Genomic DNA, 24,317 nt, shown 5'->3' on the forward strand with positions numbered 1-24,317 from the left:
GTTCTGGTGTGGCACTTCCATCCTTTATAAAACTTGGCAGAAACTTTGTTTGCTGGATTCTGAAGTGCTGTGCATGCTCATGAGGGCAGGATTTGCTGTAGTAACTGATGTGGATACTGCTCCTGTATTTAAATATTCAATATGGAAATGTTTGTGTGGGCATCATGAAAACTTTCTGTGCACTTCAAACTGGAAGCAGAGATGAAACCATGCATTTGTTTTACAGAGAGAAAGGAAAAAAAAACAATAAACCCCAAAACAGGTTCTGCAGCAATGGTATGAGAATATTTGAACAGCCCTAGACCCTGCAGGGGATTAGAACTCGGGGGCAGAATTCTTTTTTCCCTCCTCTGATCCACAGCAGGTTTCCCTGTCCTGGTGGGGAGCTGATCCCTCTGCTGCCTCCCCAAGTGCTGCACACAAACACCAGGAGAATGAGCAGGGTGAAGGGCTGGGTTGAGAGGTTGGCTCTTACAAGGGGACTGTGAACTGTCTTGGCTCCAGAATTGCCTCTGGTTTGTGCAATCCTGCCCTTGGCACTGGTAAAGCCAATGCCTGTGTCTGGTGAGCCCATTCTGTGCAGGGCAGACAGTCAGGTTTCCAACAACTCTTTTTTTTTTTTTTTCCCAAAACACATTGTTTCCTGCTGCTTTATGAGCTGAAGGATGCAGCATCTTCACAGTCAAGTAAGATTTAATTTCTGATGTATGCACAGCACACCATGCTTTTTGGAGGTAGGGTTGTTTATTCCTATATTGTCTATGGAAGTCATAATATTTAACACTGTCTTCAAAAGCATCAGCAAGTACCTCCTGAACCCTCCTCACACAGCACTATAACCTACTTTTGCAAAGCAAACCAACCTCTGAAAATGTTGGTGATGCCAGAATCCTGGATGTTCGTACCACAGCAGAGAGATTTCCACCTCCACCTTCTCAGTTTGGCAGGAAAAGTATTCCCTAATTTGCTTGGTGTGATGAAAGCTGCCTCATCCCTTCTCCAGCCTTCTGAAACCAGTGTCTGGAAAAGAGCAAGCTGTGTGATGGGGCTTGAGATTGTGGCATGGGCCTGTTGGTTTGAAATGGTTTTTCATTGATGCAGCTGGAAATTATTGCTGGCCAGTACTTGTCTGGTACCAGCATTTTGCAAATGCTGTGACAAATGGCAGTGGGGAGGGGACAGCACTTTGTTCTTCACGAGTTCAGACTCATGAGTCACGTCCTGGGAGGTCCTGTAGCACACAGATCATCTCATTGATGTTAGACTGAATGCATATGGATTTGCTGCACCCCTGTAGTGATAAGGGCAGCTGAAACTCCCTGGCTGCTTTAAATTGCACCTCATTTCTCCCAGGGATGGAGAATTTAATGAAATTGTTTAGCAGATGAAGCATTATAGAGATCCCTTTAGACAAAATGAATGGCTTTAGCTAATACTGTTCTTCTGAGATGGGAGGGAGCAAGTGTATCAAAAAGCATCATGTTTAATCTCATCATTTTCCTCTACTAAAGGCTTTCGTGAGTTATTAGGTGAAGCTATTTGGATGGAAAACATGTACATAACAGATGAGTGTCTCACTCGAGTATGTTATTTAGGTTTTGAGAGGCACCATCACTCATGATCCTGCCCAAAATTATGGATGCACTCAAAGGGGTTAAGCTGAAGCCACTGATATATGAATCAGCCACCAAAATCCAATTGTGTTGGAAATGGGGGAAATGTGTAGAATGTGAGGATTCCCATGTACTTAACAATATGAAAATAATCATCTGAGCATGTTTTTCTGTAGCACTGCAAGAGACATTCCAGGGATAGAGAGAAAACAAAACTTCCTTGGAACAGCAGCTGGGGAAGCACAGCAGAGCAGCTGGGTGGTTTTTGACAGCTACAAAATGCACTTTTCTGGATTTGGTGAAATTTCTGCCATGATTTACCAAAGCTGGCAGCTCAGTGCCTTGGCCTTGCAGCTGCTGGTGACAAAGAGGAGCTGGTGGCTTGTGGCAGCAGAGGATGGATGTGGGTGCCCGTGGGGACAGGGGGACAGCTGAGTTCAGCTCCTGTGGCTCAGCAGCCCTGCCTGCACCCTGAAGGATTCAGCTGATTGCCACCGGCCATTAGGAGAAGCTGCTGTGTTTGATTAATTCAATAACAGACTGAACAAAACATACGGGAGTGTGTGTGTGTGAAGATACAAACTTTGACAGGGGCTGGATATAGATCCTCTGGCTTTGACAGTCTGAAATCTATTAATGCTTTAATTAAAATGATCTGTGGATCTGTGGAGCAGATGAGGAGTACATCAGGACCACTCTCACAGGAGAAACAACACCAGGATATGTATATATAAAGCACCTGTGGTTCAGATTCTGTTGTTTTCCAGCGCTTGCTTTATGCCCTTATCCGGATATGAAAATAAAATCTTTGCAACTTTGTACACTCCCCTTAGCATAATCCTTCCCTTCTTCTCCCCTGCCCTTGCAGCACCTGAATTCTTTGGAAGAGGAGAAAATTTTGCTATAAGTGATAGAAATTGGAATAGGTGAACCCACTGCTGCCTGAGTATGCCAGGGGACAAATGGAGAGAATCTAGTTTTATCTGGGATTTAACACACCAGAAGAATAACTTACCTGCCTTTTTTGTGATAGAACTGTGATCTATTCCTTCACTGCTTCCCCATTACCTTTTCCAGGATTATACTGGATGTCTCCATGCTGATACTGTTTTGGGAAAAGAATTCTCCTTTCTCCCAACTCTTTTTCTAGTAATATATAAGTTGTGGTTCTGCTTTTAAGGCACTCAATATTTGCATTTAAACCCGTGTTGCATTTGAGGAACCCAAGATTTATTCTCTCCTTTCCCTTCTGATCACGTCACTGGCTGGGCTAAAAGCTCTTGTCTGGTAAAAAAGCTAATTTTGTTTCATTGGTGACGACAAGAACCATATTTACAGGGGGCTGGTTATTGCATGACATCATTCTAGGACAGCCTAAAATATATCCTGGCACAGATGTAGGTTGGTGTCACACAGGGGAGGTCAGGGACAGGGAGTGGGTGGCCTGAAATGTTGACTTTTTGTCATGGTTCCATCATCTAAAAGCAGAGCATCTCCACCACCTCCTTCCACAGACTCTCACCTCTCCAGTGCTTCCTTCTTCTTTCCACTTCCCATTTTCTCTGGAATGGCTGATTTTGTCTTATTGGACCATTAAATTATTCACATTTCCTCACAACTTAGCATGTATATAAAATATACAGGGTCAAAATACAGAGTGAGCAGAGCTGGCAGAAGGCAGAAATGGATGTAGTGTATCATTTCTCTAATTCTTAGCAGGGTCATAGAATGGCTTGGATTGGGAGGGACCCTAAAATTCACCTTTTTCCACCCGTCCTGCCATGGGCAGGGACACGTTCCAGCAGAGCAGGGTGCTCAGAGCAGGGTCAGATAACAGAATTAGCAAACAGAATTAGCAATCCTCTCCTGGTTTCATTCTGAAGGAAAATCAGGGAGTTATTGTGGAGAATTCCTGTTTATTTTTAATGAAGAAGGTCCAGTTTTTGCACGTGGTAGCTCTGGGAAGAAAAGCAGAAACAGTTTAACCAGAGGAGAGGGAAAAAGTGTTTCTGTTGCTTTAGGGGGATCCAAATGAAAATGGACTTTTGAAATTTCTGGCAAAAAAAGCTGTACCTGATCCACCTGGGAATGACAGCTCATATCAGGATTCATGAGGTTTTATATAATTCCTCCTTTTATAATTTGGTTTCTGGGGGGTCCAGTACCTTGGATTTACAATTCATATAAAAGTTATGTGATTTTTTTTTTTGTTGTTGTTTTTTGTTTGTTTTTTTTTTTCTTTAAAGAATGCTGTAGAACAGATTGATTGGTCTTCCAGTGGAGTCACTGAAGTTATGCCATGAGGCCAAAACTTTCTTTTACCTCATTGTTCAACTTTAAACTGCCAAACAAACAAACAACGAAAACCCCAAAACAAACACAAAACCAAACAAACAAAAAAAAAAAACAAAACCACAAAAAACCTCAAAAACTCCAAGAACAACAACAAAAAAATCAAGTGTCCAACATTGACAATGAAATGTCCTGGGGAATATAGAAGAGCAATAAACTCTCCTGGCCTACCTTCCCTTGGAAAAATGTTAAAGAAATAGCCCTTCTCCCCCCCAGAAAAAGTCAGTGGTTACAAATTAAAGGGTGTATTATGAAAACTCTTTTTGTAGCCACCAAAACTGCCCAGGGTATAGAAGCAGATCATGGGAAGGCTCAGCACTTTGTTGTGCTTCTGTGTAAAACAAAGGCATCCCTGGATGAAGTGTGCCCAATGAAACCAAACCAAAGGATCTCCAGAAAAATAAAATCAAGAGCTTTGTGAGCAACAGCTCAGCTTTTAAAAATGTTTTGAGAAATATCTGAGTCATCCTTGGTTCTGCCTGTCAATTCACTGGTGCAAGGAGATATTAAAATGATATTTATTCAGCATTTGCTCTGTTTCCCCCAGCCATTTAAATTTGTTTTGTCACTTCTTTGGCTTTTGTTACACTTTATCCCTTTTTTTTGCTGTTTGCTTCCAACTTGGTGGCCAACTGAAATGTGAGATTGTTGCTGAGGGGATGCAGCACAGATGGTTCAAATCCTGGGCTCAGCACAGGGCTGTGGGGAGGGCTGGGTCAGGGAGCCTGGCTCTTTGCTGAGCCACTCCAGGGAAGCTTCTCCCTCCTCCATCTGTGATCCCAGCCCTTTCCCCAGCCCTGGGCAGAGCAGCCTGGGAAGCTGAGCCCTCTCCTTGTGCTTTCTCCTTGCATTTCCTGCCTCCTCCCTGGTGCCAGCACAACCTGCAGCTCTTTCCCTTCCTCCTCCAAAAGAACTTCCAAAATCCAGCTGTGTTGGAAATGGGGGATGTGTGTAGGATGTGGTGGCTCTGCTGGGAGGGGAAGGGCTGGGGCTGCACTTCTGCATCTTTTCCCTCCAAATTCTCCTGAATCCATGCAGCTGTGTGCATTGTGAGCCCCCCTTGCCCAGCACACACAGGGCAAAGCCCATTCAAAGTTACTGCAAGAACTTTCCACGGGGCGCTCGTGTTCCATAAAAACCATGGGAGTGGATTTAGATCAGCAAAAACAAAACCTCTCACATGCCTCAATTTAAAAATCACGAGATTCAGGCTGTTCTTTTTGTACTGGGAAGGTTTGTTTATTTTGTGTGGCAAGCTGCTGAGATAAAGTCCTGTTGAGGAGGGGAGGAAAAACGTTTGGGGATTTTTTTTTGTGCTGCAATTTTGCCTGCTGTTCCCAGTTATTATCTGCAAAGTTGTGAAATTCAGTCAAATCATTTTAGTCATCTCTTGGCTGCGGGAAATGTATAACTTGGAGAGATAAGGAATTATGAAATTGTTGAAAAGTTAAGTATCAGCCATGTGAATGTCATGTTTTTATACAATTTCTGCTGGCTTTCTTTTTGCAGCCAGACATACACTCAGTTTAATTGGGTTTCCAGAGAGATTGATTAACATTTCTTTAAATATTAAAACCAAAAAACAATAAGAGAGGATCCTGAAGAGTTTCTGAAAGAGCAAAGAAAGCCCAAGAAATGGTCTATATTTCCTCTTAGACACAAGAATCTTGCTGAAGTCACTGAGCAGTTTGGCTTCCATGGACTCATGGAGGAAAAATACTGAACAAAGTTATGAGCATTAACCCAAGTGTGGCCTGAGAAAACACCAAAATTATCTTGAAAGCACCCAGCCATTATTTTGCTTGGTAAGATTTTGGAGGAAATATTTTTCCAGAGCTGAACCATCACATTCTTTATTCTAAAAGAGCTTTTTGGAGGGCAGGGAACGTGTGTGCTCTTCTGCCCTCTGTGTCTGCAGCTGTAAAATGCCAGCATGTGGCACCACCATCCAGTGAGCTGCTTGGAAAAAAACACTCAGGAAATAATCTCTGTCAGGAAAATAAAACAAATTGCAGCTGTGCATAACAATATAATGCCTCAGAATTTAATTATGAGGTAAAACCCCTCCCTGTTCCTGTCCTTGCATTGTTCATTGCCATTGTTACTGCAAATGCTGGAGTAGATGGAGCAAACAGCTCTGGGGTTTTGTTAATATGGAAGTTATATTTTACATGGAAGTTTCATATATTTATATGTTTTATATGGAAGTTATATTTTGCATGTTTATGATTCTTTCTCTGCATGGTGGGTGCTGTCTCCCACGTGTTGTTGGTGTTCTGTGGCAATATCAGTTCAAGCCTGCTGGTACCACCCCAGTTTGTCCCTGCCCCAGGGCAGTAACCTCAATTTTTGCTTCCATTTTAAGCCAGAGTGGTGCCCAGAACCCAATTTAACCCCCAAAAATGCAGTACCAGGTGGGGTGGGCTGGTCAAAACCCAAGGAGATGTCAAAGACATTGAGCCTTTTTATCCACCCAGCATTTCATGACGTGAAACAAGAAGCTGAAGGAGCTATTTCATAGTTATGTTGGTCATTAATAATATTCACAGCTGCATTTAAAACAAAGCCACTGTTGTGTATAAAGCCCACCTAAAGGGCAGACTGAGATGTTGAGAGCCTGCTGCTGCCCTTCTGTGTCAAGAGGAACTGCAGCACTGGCAGCAGTCAAAAGAGATGGCTCACATATGGCAGTAAATCAACAATGATTCAGCCAGCAACCTCTCCAGAAAATATTATGGGGCAAAAATCCATGGTTTAAATAAATAGTATCACACAAATATCCACTCTCCATACACCACACAGATTTACCAGCCAGAGCTTGGATGACTGCAGCCTAACTGAGGATGATCTTTAGACAATAGATTTTGTTCTTTTGTCAAATTGGATGATAATATAATAGCAAAAATCACATTTAATGGTAAACATAAGTTCAGAGTTGTACATGTGAAAAGGATTGTGCATATCTGGAAGGCAGTGCACTGGAAGGATGTGGGTGTCAGAGACTGAGCCTGAAATGTGAACTTCCAGCAACTTTTCCTGTAATTGCTGAGACCATTTCTCCTCTTTTTTTCCCTTGGCTTTTGGTGATTTTTAGTGCTCCCATGGATCCCTGCCTAAGTGGAGGACAGGTGTAACTTCTCAGGGCTCAAATGGGGAATAGCAGCCCCATTAATCACAGAGCAGGAGTCAGAGTGCATTGTCTGCCAAGCACTTTCCTGCAGATTACTTGATAACAATATTAAGATTGATCACACAGTGTGGATCCTTTAGGTGATGGGAGCTGACCCACTTTCAAAGGGGGTTAATTTGCAATTTCACTGCACCAAGCAGAGATCATGTAATGCAATTTACTAACAGGATTCCAAAGGTGCATAACCTTAACCCTGTTTTGGGAAGGAAGTATGACCAATTCACTTTGGCAGTGCTCTTTTCTACAGGGAAGGATCCTTTTTTGCAGAGGTTTTCAGATATCATTATTATTATTATCATTGTTACACTGAAGAAATACATAGTGAGCAAAAAGAGTGTAAAAACCTATTGCAAAATCTACATACCAGAGAACAATGCCTGATGCAACCCAGTCCCCGACAGGCAAAAAACTTGGGAAAAGAAATTGCTGACAGTCCTTTACAAATGAATTCTCCCTACTAAATCCTAGTCCCTGCTACAGTGCATGGTGGGGTGTAAAAATTAATTGTGAGCAAAGCAATACCTGATGATCTGAGAGGCCTTTTCCAAGGTAAACAATTCTATGTTTCTATGTTCTCTTAAATAAATAATTGAAATACCCGAAGAATCCCACATGTTTTAAATTGGTACCACGACAGAACATTTTAGATGAATGCTCCAATGATCAGAAACTCGATTTTGAAGAGGGAAAGTGTTAAGGAGAAAGTGATGATGTTAATTTATAGTAGTCATAGCAACCTAGTTCTTGCTTTTGTAGCGTTCTGCTCTGACTGGATTTGAGGGGAGGGAAGAGGGAACATGTTTTGTTGTATCACAAGCGAAGTTTGCTCTGCTCACACTGTCTCTGCTCTGGCTTTTCTGTACTTCTGTGTCACCCAGCTCCCACTGCTCCAACCTAATCCCTTCATGGCAGCAGGAGCAGCCCGGGGGAGACCACAGACCTAAAGGAGCCCTTTGAAACATGAGGGCTGAGCAAACAAATCCCTGCTGTTATTGATGGGATCGTTTGGAGAGGCCTGGCTCTTCCAAAATACTCAGCAAGAGCTTTCAGAGCCTGAACTGTTGTTGCAGGGATGTTCTGTGGGCCACACGCCTAAAGCTTAAGCAATAATGATGTTTTTAACAATTCAGATTCTTTTTCAGATCTACACCAAAGTGACTTTGCTGCAGAGTGCTGTCTTAATTAAGAGAGAAGCCTTGCCCTCGAGGGATGAAGGTGCAAGGAGTCAGCTCCAAGGCAGAGCTGTGCTCAGCAGAGTCTGAAGGGCTGCTCTGCCCATCAGCTTTGGCCCCGTCCCCTCCTCTGGCTGTGCCGGGCTTTGTGTGCCTGAGCCCAAAGACATCGATCCCCCAAGGGCTCTGCTATTGCCTGGGCACCTCTGCCTGCTGCTCCTCACCTGCCAGCCCTGCCTGAGCCGCTGGGGGAGCGTGGCAGGCTGGGGAAGAGCAGAGCACCCCGTGCTGGAAATGATGCTCTGCTGCTGCCACCTGCAGCAGCTCCGGGCTGGGCACTCGGGGTGTGGGATCTGTGTGCACATCTCCCCTCTGGAAACGGCCTCAAGCTCTCACTTGGAGGAATTACAGGTGTTAATTGCAATTAATTTTTCCTGGAATGAATTTAACACACCAAAGTTGCACCTTGGCAGGTAGAACTGAGTTGTCTCCACTTAGAGAAGGTGTCTCGGAAATGCAAAGCTCTGAAAAATTCATCTGAGAGCAAACTTCTTCAGGAAGTCAAACTATTAATTATAAATACATTTAAAATTATAGAAAATAAAAATATCAAACTCCAGACCTGGGGTTTGCTTTTATATTTTTTTTTGATAACACTTTAGAATAAATGCAGCACTTCACTTTCTAGCAGTACAAAAGGAAGCAAATGCTGTGATTCAAACCAATTTCCCAGGTGTCCTGTTCTCCCTGTGGCCACAAAAAAAATTATGGAAGTACAGCTTTGCTCAAAAATTCCTGCTTCAACAACTTTGCCCTTCTTGAACTGTGGTAGGCAGAATGCAATCTGTAAGCCAGTGCATGCCATTAATTTTCAGCTAATAGTCTAAATATAAACTGAAAAAAGAAATCCTGGTGAGAAACCTATTATTTTATAGGAATATTTACTTGGCTGGCAGTTATATATTATATTTTAAACTCTGAAATAAGAAAATAATCTTTTTTTCATAGCTCTTAAAATAAAAATATTGGGAGTATTCTTTGAGTTTTGTATGTTGTAACCCCCAGTGAAAATTTGTATCTTAATTGGCAGAGCAGTGTCTTTTACAAATTAGAATTAGTTTGTCACAGGTACTTGGAATAATATGAGTACCTGCTCCCTTTATTGAAAATTGAAATTGTGATATTTTTCCTGATTGACAAAAATAGAAAAAAATAATATTTAATAATTTTTCTTTTTTGATAAAGAGCTCGAAATGTTCTGCTTTGTTAGGTGACTCATGCTGAAACCTTTTTCAAATTACATCAAAATAGACAAGGCTGTTGTCTTCTTGACTTGTAAGACCATTTTAATTTTAAAATGCACTTTAATGTGAATAAAGAGAAAAAGCTGTTCTGAAACAGCTCATGTGAAATTAAACAATACATTTAAACTTTTCGATTTCAGCTGCAGCTAAAATGATTCTAAGTTGGTACTCCCATATTAAGTTTTCTTAGAGTTTTGTTTAACCTCTAAAAAGATTAAATTTTTTTTACGGTTTATTTTTTCCCTTCTGTGATTCAGAGCTGCAGAACGTTCAGGGAGCACGGGGTGAGGCTGAAATCTCTGCTGGGACTCAGCCCAGCCTTGTGTCCATCGTGGCTGGGTCCAGCTGGGAAGTTTCTGATGGGATGCATCCCAGCATGTGCTGCAAGCCCTGCCTGCATCACTTGGGAACTGGCTCATGACCTGGATGAAATAAATATTGCAGGTTTTCTTATCTTTGCATCATTTATGGTAACTGGCAATCATTACTCTGCATTTGTTCGTGGTGTGGGGATCATTGCACAGTAATTCTTCTCCACAAAGACAATGCTTCCTACAGGCTTTTCAAGAATGAAAAAAAACTAAAAAAACCTCACAACTTTGCAGACCTCTGAGCTCTGCTTTATCCGAGCACAGGGGAGGTTTTGTGCAGGCAGGAGAAGTGATGATGGAGCTGCCCATTGCTCCCAAATGAAGCAGGAGAAGGCTGGGGCTGCATTTCTGTGCACAGGCTGTAGCGACTTGTTCAGCTTTCTTGGCAGTTCTGAAAGGTTCCACCTCAAAAATGCTCATCTTTATACAATATCAGGGAATAAAATAATGTCACCACAATGTACAGGCGCTTTGGTGTCTCTACTGGAAACCTTGCCTGAGAAGGACCTAGGCACCAAAGTGACTTCTGAATCACAGTGGCCTCAAAATCCCATCTGTAATTCTAACCCTGGGCTCAGCCAAGGTGTTTCCCTCCTCTCCAGCCCTTGGGAATCCTGGCTGCAACCCCCAGCTCTGCTGGGTCTCCAGTGCCTTCACCCTGGCACCAAAACTCAAACCTCCTCTCCCTGCCCTCCCTCACAGAAGTGTTTGAAATCCTGGACTTCTCTCCTTCTGCACACAGGCTCTGCTTACTTGGGGTTTCTATTTTGTTATTTTATTTTATTTTATTTTATTTTATTTTATTTTATTTTATTTTATTTTATATTTTATTTCATTTTATTTTTTAATTTTATTTAATTTTATTTTATTTTTAAATTTTATTTTACTCACACACAGCTGTCTGTGTTGGCTGCCAGTGCCATCTAGTGGGATGTCATTTTATCTCTCCTGTAAAGGCATTTCAAGTGTGAATGCATCGACTCCTCTCTGTACACTGCTGTGTCCTCCAGGGGAGAGCCATTTACAGATATTTGTCCTCATTTCTGACGTTTAAGGTGATTGTGAACTGGAAGTCGAAAAGTAGCAAAAAATTGTAGAATTCTGTGTTTGCAAGTAGATTGAATGGGAAAAGTTTGTTTTCCTTCAGTGAAGACATTTGAGAATGAGCGCAAATATTTTGATTTTGAGTGCTCTGGGAACACTGTTTCTATACCTGTGCACCTTGTTTTCTGTGTATCTTTTCGTGTAAGTACTATAAATTTATATTTTATCATGCATCACCTTTTATGCACTTTGAAATAATGCCATGGAATATTTTCAAATTTTTTTACTTATAATCTAACTCGGTGTTTTCTAGACGCTGATTTTATTCCCTCACTGCCCAAGTGGTCTTAAGGATACTGTGAGTAAAAAAAATTTTTTTTCCCTTTTAACTTCAGACTGATGTGGATAAAGTAATATGTGATACCTCAAGGTTTAAGAATGAAGTGTAGGATCTGCTATTCATGTTTTTATCAGCTCCCTTGGCTCAATGCTTTTGGAGAAGTACAAATCCTAATCCCAGCCTCATTAGTTGTATCTGAGGAAATACTACTTACTTAAGGAGACTTTGCTGAAGTGCCACTGGCTACTCTTGTGTATTCTCCTTGAAATATCACAATATTTATGGCAGGATCAGTGGGAAGGAGAACATTTCTTGGAAAGAGCCATCTTTGCTCTTTTCCTTTATATGCACATGCTCTCTCTCTTTTTCAGATAAAAAGGCACTTTATGTGTACACAGCTGGTTTGATACACACCAAGCTGCTTTGGGGTGTTTTTGTACTTGGGCTATGGTGGGTGAAGGTTTAAGGCTTTTGGTCTTTCTTTGAAATGTATATAAAATATATAATGTAAAAGACCTATCTCAAAATACCCTGCCATGAGAAGGAAGCAAACTGTGAGTTATGGGAGGCTTAAATTCTGCTCCTTGTGCAAATGTGCTGCTTACACAGATAGGAAGGGCTCTCCTGTCCCAGTGCTTGCAAGTTTATTACTGATGGCAGAGCAACTGAGCATCCTGAGGACTTCAGTGAGCAGGATGAGAATGCAGAGCTCCCAGCATGAACATTTTAGGTGCATTAAGGTGCCTGGACCACGTGTGGAAACTGTCATTGCCTGCTGAGCAGTTAATGTGCCCATCAGTTATGGCACAAACTGCTCTGTCCTTTGGCAAGCAGGGGACTGGCTTAGGTTGTAATGCAGGATGTGACCAGAAGTGTGTATTCTGTCACCAGCTGTTCACCCAGCTGTTGCAGTGTTCTTTATCTCCCCCACAGCCCATCCTCCCTCCAGGAGATCTCTCCTGTCCATGGCCATGCAGTCCCAGGGCAGGGCTGATCAAATTCCATCATCCCATGGGAGATGCTCCAGCCAGGGCAGGAGCCGAGCATTTCCTACCCAGATCAAAGGGGAGATTTGGAACAGCAGAGCAGCCTTTTCCCACTGGATCCCAGAGGAAAACCAGAGCCTTGCACATCATCTCTGGAGCTTTGGAGGAAAACTGCACCTTGTGCAGGAGCCCTGCTCCAGCAGAACCACATCTGTCACTGCAGGAGGATGCAGCCACCATGGAATGGGACTGCACCAACCCTGACTGACTGACGGGGGCAGCTGGGATTCTCACTCTGCCCCTGCTCTGGGTTTGTTCTCTGCAATACTGCATTGCTATTTTAATTTTCCTAATAAAGAACTGTTATTCCTCTTCTAGTATCTTTTCCTAAGAGCTCCTTAATTTCAAAATTATAATAATTTGGAGGGATGAGATTTAAATTTTCCATTTCAAGAGGGGCTCCTGCCTTTCTCAGCAGACACCTGTCTTTCAAACCAAGACAAGGACACAGAACCCAGCACCATTCAACTCAGCATAATTGCTTAGTTTTGCACAACACGGAGTGAAGTGGCTGAGTCCCATGGTTGACACTGTTGCAATAAAAGAATTAAATGTGTTTGCACCTGGAGCAAAGAGCACTAAGTGTCTCAAACGTGGTAGCCAGAGGTTCAGGGGTTTTTAGCATATTTCATTTACCAGCTTCCCCTCAGCCTGGTTACCCTTCAGTTTTAGGATAGAGGAGTTTATTGTGAACACACTGGTTGCTTTTAGCTGGCTGCAGATGTTACAGACATTGGATTTGCAGAGCAGCAGCGTTGCTGTGTGGCCCCCCCTCACCTCCACGATTTCTGGGTAATTATCAGTGGCACACTCGGACCTACAGTGTCCCAAAATAGTTCCAGTACCACAAAAGATCAGCTGAAAGTTTCACAAAATCTCAGACTTTTGAGAGCTTTTTTTAAATGATTTTCCTTTCATTTACCACCAGGCTTTAAAATACGTTCTTTTAAATAGATTCTCTTTTATTAAAAACGGACAACAGCAACAAAACCCACATGAGAGTAATACACAAATACAGTATGTGATGTTCCTAAGTTACCCTGTCATTTCAAAAGAACAACAAAGTATTTGGCGAAGACCTTGATGCAACAACTTCCAAGAAAAGAAAAACTGGTTCTAGTAAAATCCACTCACTCCTGATATCCTGTTACCTTGAAGAGGAGTAAAATGTAAATAAGAACATAACTCATATTAATAAATGGCTTTTTGGTGTACATAATCATTTTAGTTGAACAGAGTCGCATACAAGTGTAAAATTCATAGTAAAGATGTCTTTATTCCAAAATAATAATAATAATAATAATAATAATTATAATAATAATAATGTGTTAGGCAGACAGCTACAAAACATCTACACAAGACTTTGGTAAGAAATGTTCATGGTAGCTTTTTCATAATTCCACAGCAAACAAAAACAACAAAGGAAATCTAAAAATGCAATCAAATAAAACTTTGTTTAACTCATATGTTGCACAAACAGAGTCCTACTGTACATTTGTTAAGCCCCTAACTTTTTTATTATGTGTAAAGATTCTATCATTTGTATATTAAAAAAAAAAAAGTACTCACAATGCTAAGATCTGGTAGTTGAGGTCTACAAAACTGGTGTGACATCTGTGCTTTGAGTTCAGCAGGATTATTCAGGACATCAGAACGAGAACAGTTCTTATTTTTATTGACTGATTACCAGTGCCTATTACACTACTAGAAAGTTTACAGTAACAATGCAAGACTTCTACATATTGTATATCAGAGCTTTTTCTTTATATTTTTTTCTGAATAGAAAATCAACCTCTTTTTTTTTTTTCTTAGTTTGTTTCTGTTCGTGCTTTTTTTTTTTTTTTTTTTTTTTTTTTTGTACAAAATGTAACAAGCCTAAATGTTTCTCTTGTATCAAGTTAGAAGAAAGACAAGTGATCTGTAAAATGCTTCAACCGAAAAACAAGTGTGAAGAGCTGAACATAAGCAGGAGTGGTCACACATTTCTGACCCGGTGCAATTACCTTGTCATTTATCTATTAACAAGGTGGGGGAAAAAAGCGATTTGCAACATTCAGAACTTTAATGAGCCTAAGAGAAATGACTGGAAATCACACTGAACAGCCTTCTAAGAGAGAGAGAGAGAGAGAGAAACAAAACATGTGGAGAATCAAATTAGTAAGAAGCACAGAGAAAAGAATGCCAGATTGTTTTAATGGGCAATTTTGTGAGCACGTTCAAAAGGTGTTGTATATTTTCTGTAAGTGTATTTGGACTACGTGGCCTTTGGCAAAGGGAGTATTTAGTAGACAAAACAGCGTGATGAACTGGAACAAATGTGAAAATTAGAATACAACACCGGGTTTCATTGATTCTTTGCTCAAACAGGCACAGTTTTGCAAGATAAGCTCCATCAAGTGGTAAGGGTCGATGAGATAAATCCAGTTCCTGAACCCAACAAATTTTTCCATTCAGGAGAAACTTCTGCTCCCTCTGCCCCAGGCTCACAGATCCTTCAAAGCCTTTAAAAACACTCTGCCACACATTTTATGGCCAAAGATTCCTTTTCTGAGTGCATGGCCTCAGCTGGGTCACCCTCTGCCAGCTCACCCAGGGATTTGGCTCTGCCCTGGCCGAGCCCCTGGCACTGATCACTGTGGCCTTTCTCTGCAGCTTCTTCACCCAAAAGATGCTCAGCTGGTCACTCCTCCAGTACCTATATTATTCCACTGGTTCTTTTCGTTGGGTTTTCTTTATTTTTGATCACAAAAGTGAAATGTAAGATCCTAAATGCATTAGTGAGGGGCAGTTTTGCTGCTATGCTGTAATGGCAGTGCTGTAGAAACATAAACTGCACGACTTTTGAACAGGCACAAGGAGGAAAACTATTTGAATTAATATTATCAAGTGAGCCAAGCTGTGCAAAAAGTAAAATGTTTGGTTTTAGCATTAAAATCTTGTTGTATTTTGTTTTTTTCTCCTGGTTTGGTTGGCTATGGGTGTGCACCCATTTCATTTAGCAGCAGCAGGACAGGGTTCACAATGCTGTTCGTTCCACTATTCTTCATGCCTTTCCTTCATTCCAAATCTGCAGAAAGCAGGGAAATACCTTGGGAGGGGGTGGGATGAGGCTGTGGAAGCCCTGAGCAGCCCTTGCAGTGTTCAGTGGAGAAATGCTGATGAACAGCCCCACAATTAATGCCACCAGCCCAGCGAGCTGTGCAGGAGCACAGGATCCCCAGGGTGCTGGGGAAGATGAACAGCTCACAGGGTTGTGGTGCACAGCAATATTTAAAACCCAGATGTCAGGTCCTCAGGGTACTGACCAAGTGTTAAGGAAGTGAGTAAATTACTTAAGGCTGGTTTAGAGACCATTTAAAAAAATTCTCTCATTTCTCTCAAGCTTTCAACAATCTTTATTTTCAGTGCATTGCTCTTACTTCTGTAGAGACATCGGGTGTGCTGCCTCGCCTGGACCAAAGGTAATCCATCCCCTTCCCCTCCTAAGGATGGATTATTACAGGGAAATAAAACTACAGGAAAATATTGTATTCCAATAGCAAGTGGGGCCCAAGGGTCTCCCTGATTACACCTGACTCTCTGTAGGGATGAGAGTTAATTCTGCAGGAGGTGGGGGTAAAATAGCAATTAGGAGAGTGAGGAGGAATTTTTCTAATCTCAGGTAGTTTTTTAATCACTTAAGTAGTCAGGGAGGACATTTAACGTGGCTAGGATATCCACAAATGGGTAATTCTCACAAATTCAGTAATTTTTAGATTACTCTATACTCTGAGTAAAAAAGACATAAATGACACAGCTGTAAATGTATTTTGTATCTTGTGTCAATCTATAATCAGTTTTTTAAAAGACTAACATTGTTTCATTTCAGTTTTAAGGGATGCATGAGAGCCTGGCTCACCTTTCCTCCACCATTTTTGTTTTATTCTAAACCTGTCTCTCTCTTCACCTGTGAATATGTTCCTTGTGAAACTGAATCTAATTTTTGAGTGTCTCTCATGTGGAAGACGTCCTGTGGCAGAGCTGTTGCTTCACTGTGGACCAAGTTCTACTATTTCTGTGTCCATTTTGACAGGCAATGGATAGACCCAGTGTGGACTGCACACATATTATGATATTTGCATGTTTTCTGTATGTGCTGTCTTGACTGTGATTGTGTGGTGGTCAGACATCATTATCAAGCTGCAAAAATTATTTCCTTTTTAAGTTTGGAAGAAAAAAAGACCTTCTTGCATGGACCACAGCATCCATGTGCAGAAAAGTGTTTAGGATTATTATTATAATAACTACCAGCTTAACCCAATAGTGTAAAAAGAGAAACATGCACCTTTAATGTTATTGAACCAGCATTACTGAAATTACTCCTTGGCATAGTTGTGTAATCACAGAGGCACTGCTTTGGATTTTCAAAATCAAATCTAGAGACAAATCCTCCCACAGATGAAACTTTCTGTCACTTTAACTTAGTTTGTTAATATGCATGCATCCCATGTCTTTACAAGTGGTATTTCTGTATGGCTATTCCATGTCCACAGATGTGTCTGTCTTTTAGTTAAATAACTCACCATGACTTTACTATTTTTATGCATTAAGGGCTGGCTGGAGTACCAAACACTTACTCTCAGCATAAATCCGTGAGGAAATATTTATAAAATATTTTTTCTTGCACCAGCAAGACTAAAAAGCAAACCACACTGCAAAAAATGAAAACTAATATACACTTTATATTTCGTTGTTGTTGTTGTTGTTGTTGTTGTTGTTCTAAAAAAACAAACCAAGGTTGACTTTCCATTTAGCTCAGAGTGCATCTCTTGGAACCTTGTGTTTTGTTAACAAGGATGGACATTACATGCTCTTAGCTCCTTTTTGTCTTTGCAGCTGGTAAACTGAGTGCTTTTGGACCTCTTCTTTACCAGCATGTAGCGCTCCTGAATTCCACCTCCACAGAGGGTAGAACATTCTGTCCAAGCAGTCCATGGTTTCAGCCTACAAACTGGAAAAAAGAAGGGATTTGATTAAATTTTTAGTAGTAGAAACTGCTAAGTATAATCAGGTTGCATTTGTCAAACACTGGAAAAAGCAAAAAGAAATTTAACAGCTACATTACAGAAGACAGATAAAATCATGAAATCATTAAATGTCAGACAAGCATGAGCCACAACTTTGCAGTAATTCCTATCCAGAAAATGTTAATTATACCAGAAGATATGTTTGGTTGATTAGAGGAGCCAGTACCTGATGATACTGTCCCTCACTGGAGGAGCAGTTTGAGCAGATCTCTTGGAGCAGCCTGAGTCTGAATCAGACTTCTGAGGTGGAAATTAGGTCAGTTTTGAAATTCAGCATTGGATTCAGGAACAAATATTTTAAATGCTTGAAGCTGACGGGGTGTAAAGATTACTACTCAGATCTGCAGAAACTGCAATCAGTCCTTTGCCAGGTGTAAAATTCAAACTTTTTCACACTTCTGTGTGGAGTAGCTAAAATATTTTCAGTGCTGGAACATGGACAGATGTGGGGACCTTTCTCCATGGTGCCCTAAGCTCAGGCTGGGTGGTTTTGGTGATGGGCATGCCCTGAAAGTGGCTGATTTTTATGGCATGGCTAAAACGTTCCCTTGGCTGAAGTGCTGAAGATGCTCTCATGGAAGGCAGAAAAGCCATGAACACACTAGCAGTGGTTTCACACTCACCTGGGTATTGCTCACTATCCAAATTCTTCTTTGCCTGCTCGCTTCTCCTCTTCTCCCTGGCCTCCTTCCAGCGCCTTTTCTCCATCCCTGCTCCCCTCAGGCACTTCCTCACTCTGCATTTCGCACGCTGGACGGTCTCAGGGCAGGCTGCTCCCCCAAACTGGGGCTCTATTTTAATCATCCTCGTCCTGATCATGTGGCCCTTGCCACAGGACGTGTTGCACTCAGACCACTGGGACCACTCTGTCAGCTCGCAGTCGATGGCTGCAGGCAATGAGAAACACCGAGAAAATGACACAAAATCCACGAGATTTAACACAGGGTCCAGAAGCACACAGATGTGCCTGGTGAATCTGAACACCCCAGCTACATGAACTCTGCTTAAGCCTCCAATCCTCTCAGCAATTGTTTGGAGGCTGCATGTCAAAATTTTCTCAGTCCATTTCTAGCAGAACACGCTCTTCGATTTCTTCTTCAAGAGTGGTGCTGGCAGATCACTAAAATTCCAAACATATAAATAATTCTCCTGTGCCTTCTTCAATTTCCCCACCCATCTGTCTGTTTAGTAATGAAAAGCTGTTGAAAATGGAGTTATATTTAAAAAGGATTTGCTACCTCTGAGATCTGAGCCTCGCTTTGCTGGCAGTGTTATGCAATAAGCCATATTCACTAATACCATTATATCTTGAAAGTTTTCATCTTTCAGCACTGCTTAACACTTACAGCCCCAGTGAATAATAATCAAAATGATATTTCACATTATTTAAGAAAAGCTGAATGAGCGATTACAGTGTAAAAGCCTTTTTAACCAATACTTTCTGTGAAAAATAATGTAATTTGTGATAAAACCTCATAAACCAGCTGGCAACAGGATGCTAAAAGCAATCATATCTCATTCATTCAGCAGTGCCTTAGGGTATCACACTTCACAAAGACTGAAAAGCAACTAGAAATTTGCTCTACCCAAGAAATGGGGGATTTTAATGGAATAAGGTAAAAAAATTCTCTGCAGCTGCCTCGTGATACCATTCAGAGGTGTATCAAAGGTGGAGAAAGCCTCTTTTGTGCTCTGTCTGAGCTAAAAGAATCACACAGGTGATTTCAAACTCTTCTTTCTTTCTTTCCTGGCACACGGGCTGCATTTGAGTGATAACCCCTGTTTTATAATTCTGACTTATTTCCTGCTGGGGAGTTGCCTGGAACTGTAGTGTGTTAAACATGCAGAGCTGTGTTCCCACAGAAATATTGGGAATTAGCAGGGGCTGAAGTAGGGCAAGCAGAATTTAAGACAGGGTCATATTTCAGCTCTCAGTTGCTGAAAGTGTATAATAATAATAATAATAATAATAATAATAATAATAATAATAAATATAATGACAATAATTTAAAACAGTGCACAGTTGATACCCTGCCTATCTAAGAAGTGATGCTAAGAAGTGGTGATAGATTTTTGATCCATTTTGACCCATATTTAGCCTCCTCCTGCCAGGGAATTTTCCAGACTTACGGCATTCTGGCAGCATGCATTTCTCTGCCTGTTCCAGCTCCTCGTTGCAGTCTCCCAGCTCAGCAGCAGATTTCAGCATCCTCTGCCTTGTTCTCATCCCCTTGCCACAGGTTACACTGCAGTCACTCCACTCAGACCAGGGAGAGAGCAGGCAGGGGATGGTATCTGGTAGGAAATAAAAAGGTGATGAATTCTTATTTTTAACAATTTCCTTTTATAAATAAACTATAAAGGAATACAAAATAACACAGGTGGAAAATGTGCTATGTTTTATCTGCCATCAGCCAATGATGCTTCCTTGTCACAAGCTGAATGGTGCTGCTGAAGAAGCTCAGAAAACTTGAAAAACTTAAAACTTAAATTGAAAGGTTTGCTTGATTTAAATCTCTTTGCTATCTGTTTCTGTATCTAAGTCATATCTGCTGGGTGTCAGTGCATCTGGGGATTAATAGTTTAAGGAGCTATGTTCCAGTCCTAACTCCTGGGAAAAAAAAAAAAGGATTGTTGCAGTGAACAGAACTAGAAGTCAACTTAATTTAGTCTAAAAAGGGAAACTTCCATAGTTAGTCTACCAATAATATTTTTAAAATTATCTCTGATGAAAATTTAACATTTCCTAAGAAATTAATAGCGACAGTAAGGGTGTGGCTGGCCGATTGGAACACCTCAATTTCTGAACTTTTCATGAGTTAAAAGGGGAGGGCACTGTCTTATTTGTTTTATTCTAGCCTTATGGTCAAATATAGCTCAGATTGCATAACTTGGAGCTGTTGAGGTATGGCTTGTGTGGGTCATACAACAAGAACCACTGACCCTTTTTTATTGATGCTCTCACCCTGACAGTGAATGTGTTACTTAATGCACAGTCCCTGAGATTTTAAAAAATATATTTATTTTAAAGAAGCAGTATTGCATCTGTTTTAGCTGTGTTCTTTGTGTGCTGGGGCAATGTGTCATGTGAAAAACGAGGTTTATTTTTTGGCAGATTTTAAAAGGTTTCATAAAAGACAATAAGAGACAAACAATAGAGCAAAAGGTTATAATGGCTGGGTGCTTGGCATTTAGGTAAGATCACACCTGCTGCTTTGGAGATACTTCTTAAATTTGTTAGCCTGTTGGATATTTATAGATTTATTGTAGGTTTTTAAAATTTAATAAATTATTTTTTATATTTTAGGAACTGTTTTATATGGTTATTTTTTGTATTTGTTTTTTAGAGCACGCGTGTTTTTTGGCTGTGGTTTTAATTTATTTTTTTATCAGTTTTAACTTGGGTTGTGGTTTTTAATTTTTATAGATGGTTGGTGCTGGTAACTGGTATATCAGTAGCAGTGTTTTTACTGGGTGTTATTTAACTAAGCAGGTAGTTTACTTACTACAAAGATACTTTATTAGCTTATGTTATTTTAAAGAAAACCGCATCTTAAAAGCTATTTCAACACTGTAGATATGGTATTGAATATTTGTGAAAAGCCAATAGCATGGTGTGTATTTATAACACAGCAGTGCTCCTGGTTCAGCTGTGTTTGTGTGCTGGGGCAATGTGTCAGAAATGAATTTGATTTTCGAGCAGACACTCACGGCACTCGGGCATCATGCATTTCTCTGCCTCAGTGGTTTCTGCCTTGCACATGGATCCATCAGCTGGAGTCATCTTGATCATCCTGTGCCTCCTCTTCATCCCTGTGCCACAGCTGGCACTGCACTCGTCCCACTCCCCCCATTCAGTGACAAGGCAGCTGCTGGGAGCTGTTCAAAGGGACACAAAATTGGTCATGGCTATCACAGGATCTGCTGAGTTGGAAGGGACCCCAAGGGTCATCAAGTCACCCCCAAGAGTCACACCACGTCCCTGAGAGTGCTGTCCAAACGCCCCTTGAGCTCACACAGGCTTGGAGCTGTGACCACTTCCCTGGGAACCCTGTTCCAGTGCCCAATTTTTTCCTGCTATCCAACCTAAACCTGCCCTGCCTCAGCTTCAGGCCATTCCCTTGAGTCGTGTCACTGTCACACAGGGAAGAGATCAGTGCCTGCCCCTCCTCTTCCACTTACAAGGATTTGTAACTGCACTGAGGTCTCCCCTCAGTCTCCTTCTCCAGGCAGAACAGACCCGACACCCTCAGCCCCTCCTCACACATCTCCTCTGGAACCTTTACCATCCTCGTGGCCTCCTTTGGACATTCTCTAATGGCTTAATAACTGGTTTTTATATTGTGGCACCCAAACTGCCCCCATGACTGCGGTGGGGCTGCCCCAGCTCAGAGCAGAGCAGCACAATCCCCTCCCATGCCCTGCTGTGCCTGTGCCCCCGGGTCAGGGATGTCCCTCCGGGCTCCAGGGCACTGCTGACTCACATTCAGCTTGCCAAGGATTTCCAGGTCCCCTTCCTCGGCCTCATTTCCCAGCCCCTCATTGCCCAGTCTGTCTGTACATCCAGGGTTGTCCCATCCCAGGTGCAGAGTCCAGCACCAGTCCTTGTTAAACTCCATGTGTTTGGTGACTGCCCAGTTCTTTAATTTGTTGAGGTCTCTCTGCAGAGCATCCCTGCTTCTGAGGGAGTCAGCAGCTTATCCCAGTTTTGGATCATGTGAGAATTTGTCTAGTATCTCTTCCAATCTTGCATCCAAGTCTTAATTAAGGTATTGAAGAGCACAGGGTTTAAGATGGAGCTCTGTGGGACGCCAGTAAAACTCACATAAAAATGGTTTGGGCAGTGCTCCTGCTGTTGTGGGTGGATTTTCTGAAGCCGAATGAAATACTTACAGCATTCCTCATTTACAACACATTTCTCAGTCTCTTCAGTAGGCACTTTGCACATGGAGCCATCCTCAGGGAACTGCTTTACATATCTCTCCCTGGACCTCGTTCCCATCCCGCAGGAGACGCTGCAGGGGGACCAGGTGATCCAGTCAGACATCATGCAGGTGGAGCCGTCTGAAACAGAGAGTGTTCAGCTGTGGGGCAGGCAGAGCTGGTGTGCAGCATCCCTTCAGTGCTGCCTTCCTCCCTGCCTGTGCTCCACTGCACTCCTCACTCCTCTCTTCATCTGCGCTCCTGTGCACCCCGTGCCCTGACTCTGCTGAGCTGCAGAATTCACCACAGACAGCTCCCACTCCTGTTCTCCTCCACTTTTCTCTTGGCCACAACCCAGGCCATACCACAGCCACCCACATCCTTGAGCACTTTGAAGGAAAAGTGAATTTTACAAGGAATTCTCCTTGCATTGCTGGTTACCTTCATCACTGCAGCCCGGACCCATGCAGGGCTGGAAGTCCTGGGTGTCTGGGCAGGGCACACTGAGGTCCAGCTGAGCCTTCAGCATTCTCTGCCTCATCCTCTTGCCCTTTTCACAGGTAGAGGAGCTGCAGGCCGACCACGGGGACCAGTTGGAGTATATGCAAGTCTCAGGGGTATCATCTGAAAAGTGAGGAAAGGCATTGCATGTTAAAAACGCTCTTCCATTTTTCTTCCCTTTACTTGGCTGATCATTACTTAAGATTCGAATAGGATAAATTATTTCCTTCTGCATTCTATCTTCTCCATTTTAGCCCAGAAGTAAAAAAAAATTGTCAATTGCCAACTTCCTTTAAAAAAAATAAAATTATTTGAACCCCAAAAGTCTTCCCTCTTTTATTGCCTGTATTATTATTGTCATCTCCTAGGTATACGTGCAATTTCTTTTCAAGGGAAGACTGATAGAAGAGACCAGAAGAGATGAAAACCTAAATCACTGTTTGAGTGGAATTTTTGCTCCTAAGTCATTTTTGTACCTTATCTACAAATGACAGCAGGGATGGAACAAAATATAAATTATTAGCAATGCACAAACTAACTTCAAACGTACCTTCTTCTTTTTCCTCTGGTGCTAAGTCTGCCACAATATCATCTATGTTATCAGGAACGATATTGCACTGCTCCCCCTGCAAAAAAAAATGATTGTGAAGAGAGGAAACTCATCCATGAGGGGTTAAACCAGGACATTGTGAGGCACTACTGTGTCTGCAGCACCTTCTTCTCTTCAAATTCCTAGGCATACATAAAGGAAATCCCCAATTAAGCAGATGAAATAACTGCCAGAATTAGGAGAACTAATACCTTAAGACAGCTTAAATTTTTTTTGTCATTATCTTTGCTGTGGGTAGGTTGAGGAGTGTAGGTTTTGAGGGAAGGTGGAGAAATAATTGATTTTTTTTTTTTGGTTTACAAAGTGGATTCTTGCTTGCTTGAGAATTTTACTTATATATATTCTACCTTTCGTGCAATTCTCTCAATGACAACTCTGGCCACCAGCTTGATGGATCCTCCTTCTGGATCATAAAATGGGCTTTGAGGATGATCTAAGCTTGTAAGAGGTCTGATCTTCTCCTGAGGCACTGTAGGCTTGTTAGGAGACTGCAATCAAAAAGAAAAAAAATGTTATAAAATAAACCAATAGTTAATAATACAATTAATCTGCAGAAATTAAAACTTCTCTGAAATGCTGAACTGCAAAATTCCAATATGAGGTGAACTTGGTACATCCATACTGGTATGGGGATATTTGCTTAAATAGGGAGATTGGACCAGATGTTTCCTTCCACCCTTACCCATCCTGTCCTTCTGTGCTAATTCCCCAGGTGAAAATCATATTGTCCTTAAAGCTGAAAGAACTCAGGCAAAATTGCTGCCTAAAGAGGCTGCCTGGAACAG

The 24,317-nt window shown here is 41.7% G+C and overlaps 1 protein-coding gene and 1 long non-coding RNA gene across 2 annotated transcripts in view; one reads left to right on the forward strand and one right to left on the reverse strand.

Moving 5' to 3' along the window:
* The first annotated feature begins 631 nt into the window (after window positions 1–631).
* On the forward strand, window positions 632–12,425 carry LOC148221747 (uncharacterized). The gene is made up of 3 exons (XR_015807568.1): window positions 632–686; window positions 11,360–11,404; window positions 12,320–12,425. It is a non-coding gene; the product is annotated as an uncharacterized LOC148221747 (long non-coding RNA).
* Window positions 12,426–16,732: 4,307 nt separating this feature from the next.
* Window positions 16,733–24,317, reverse strand: part of SPON1 (spondin 1) — a 171,566-nt gene continuing 163,981 nt past the window's right edge. Inside the window, exons 9-16 of the mRNA XM_014882502.2 lie at window positions 23,880–24,020; window positions 23,473–23,548; window positions 22,863–23,045; window positions 22,392–22,562; window positions 21,210–21,377; window positions 19,629–19,793; window positions 18,122–18,385; window positions 16,733–17,422 (exon numbers count right to left, since the gene is read on the reverse strand). Of these exons, the coding sequence (XP_014737988.1) occupies window positions 17,259–17,422; window positions 18,122–18,385; window positions 19,629–19,793; window positions 21,210–21,377; window positions 22,392–22,562; window positions 22,863–23,045; window positions 23,473–23,548; window positions 23,880–24,020 (1,332 nt within the window). The 3' untranslated portion in view covers window positions 16,733–17,258. The remainder of the gene's footprint in view (window positions 17,423–18,121; window positions 18,386–19,628; window positions 19,794–21,209; window positions 21,378–22,391; window positions 22,563–22,862; window positions 23,046–23,472; window positions 23,549–23,879; window positions 24,021–24,317) is intronic.

Source organism: Sturnus vulgaris, chromosome 18 (assembly GCF_052056855.1).
Source record: "Sturnus vulgaris isolate bStuVul1 chromosome 18, bStuVul1.hap1, whole genome shotgun sequence".
Taxonomy (NCBI): domain Eukaryota; kingdom Metazoa; phylum Chordata; class Aves; order Passeriformes; family Sturnidae; genus Sturnus; species Sturnus vulgaris.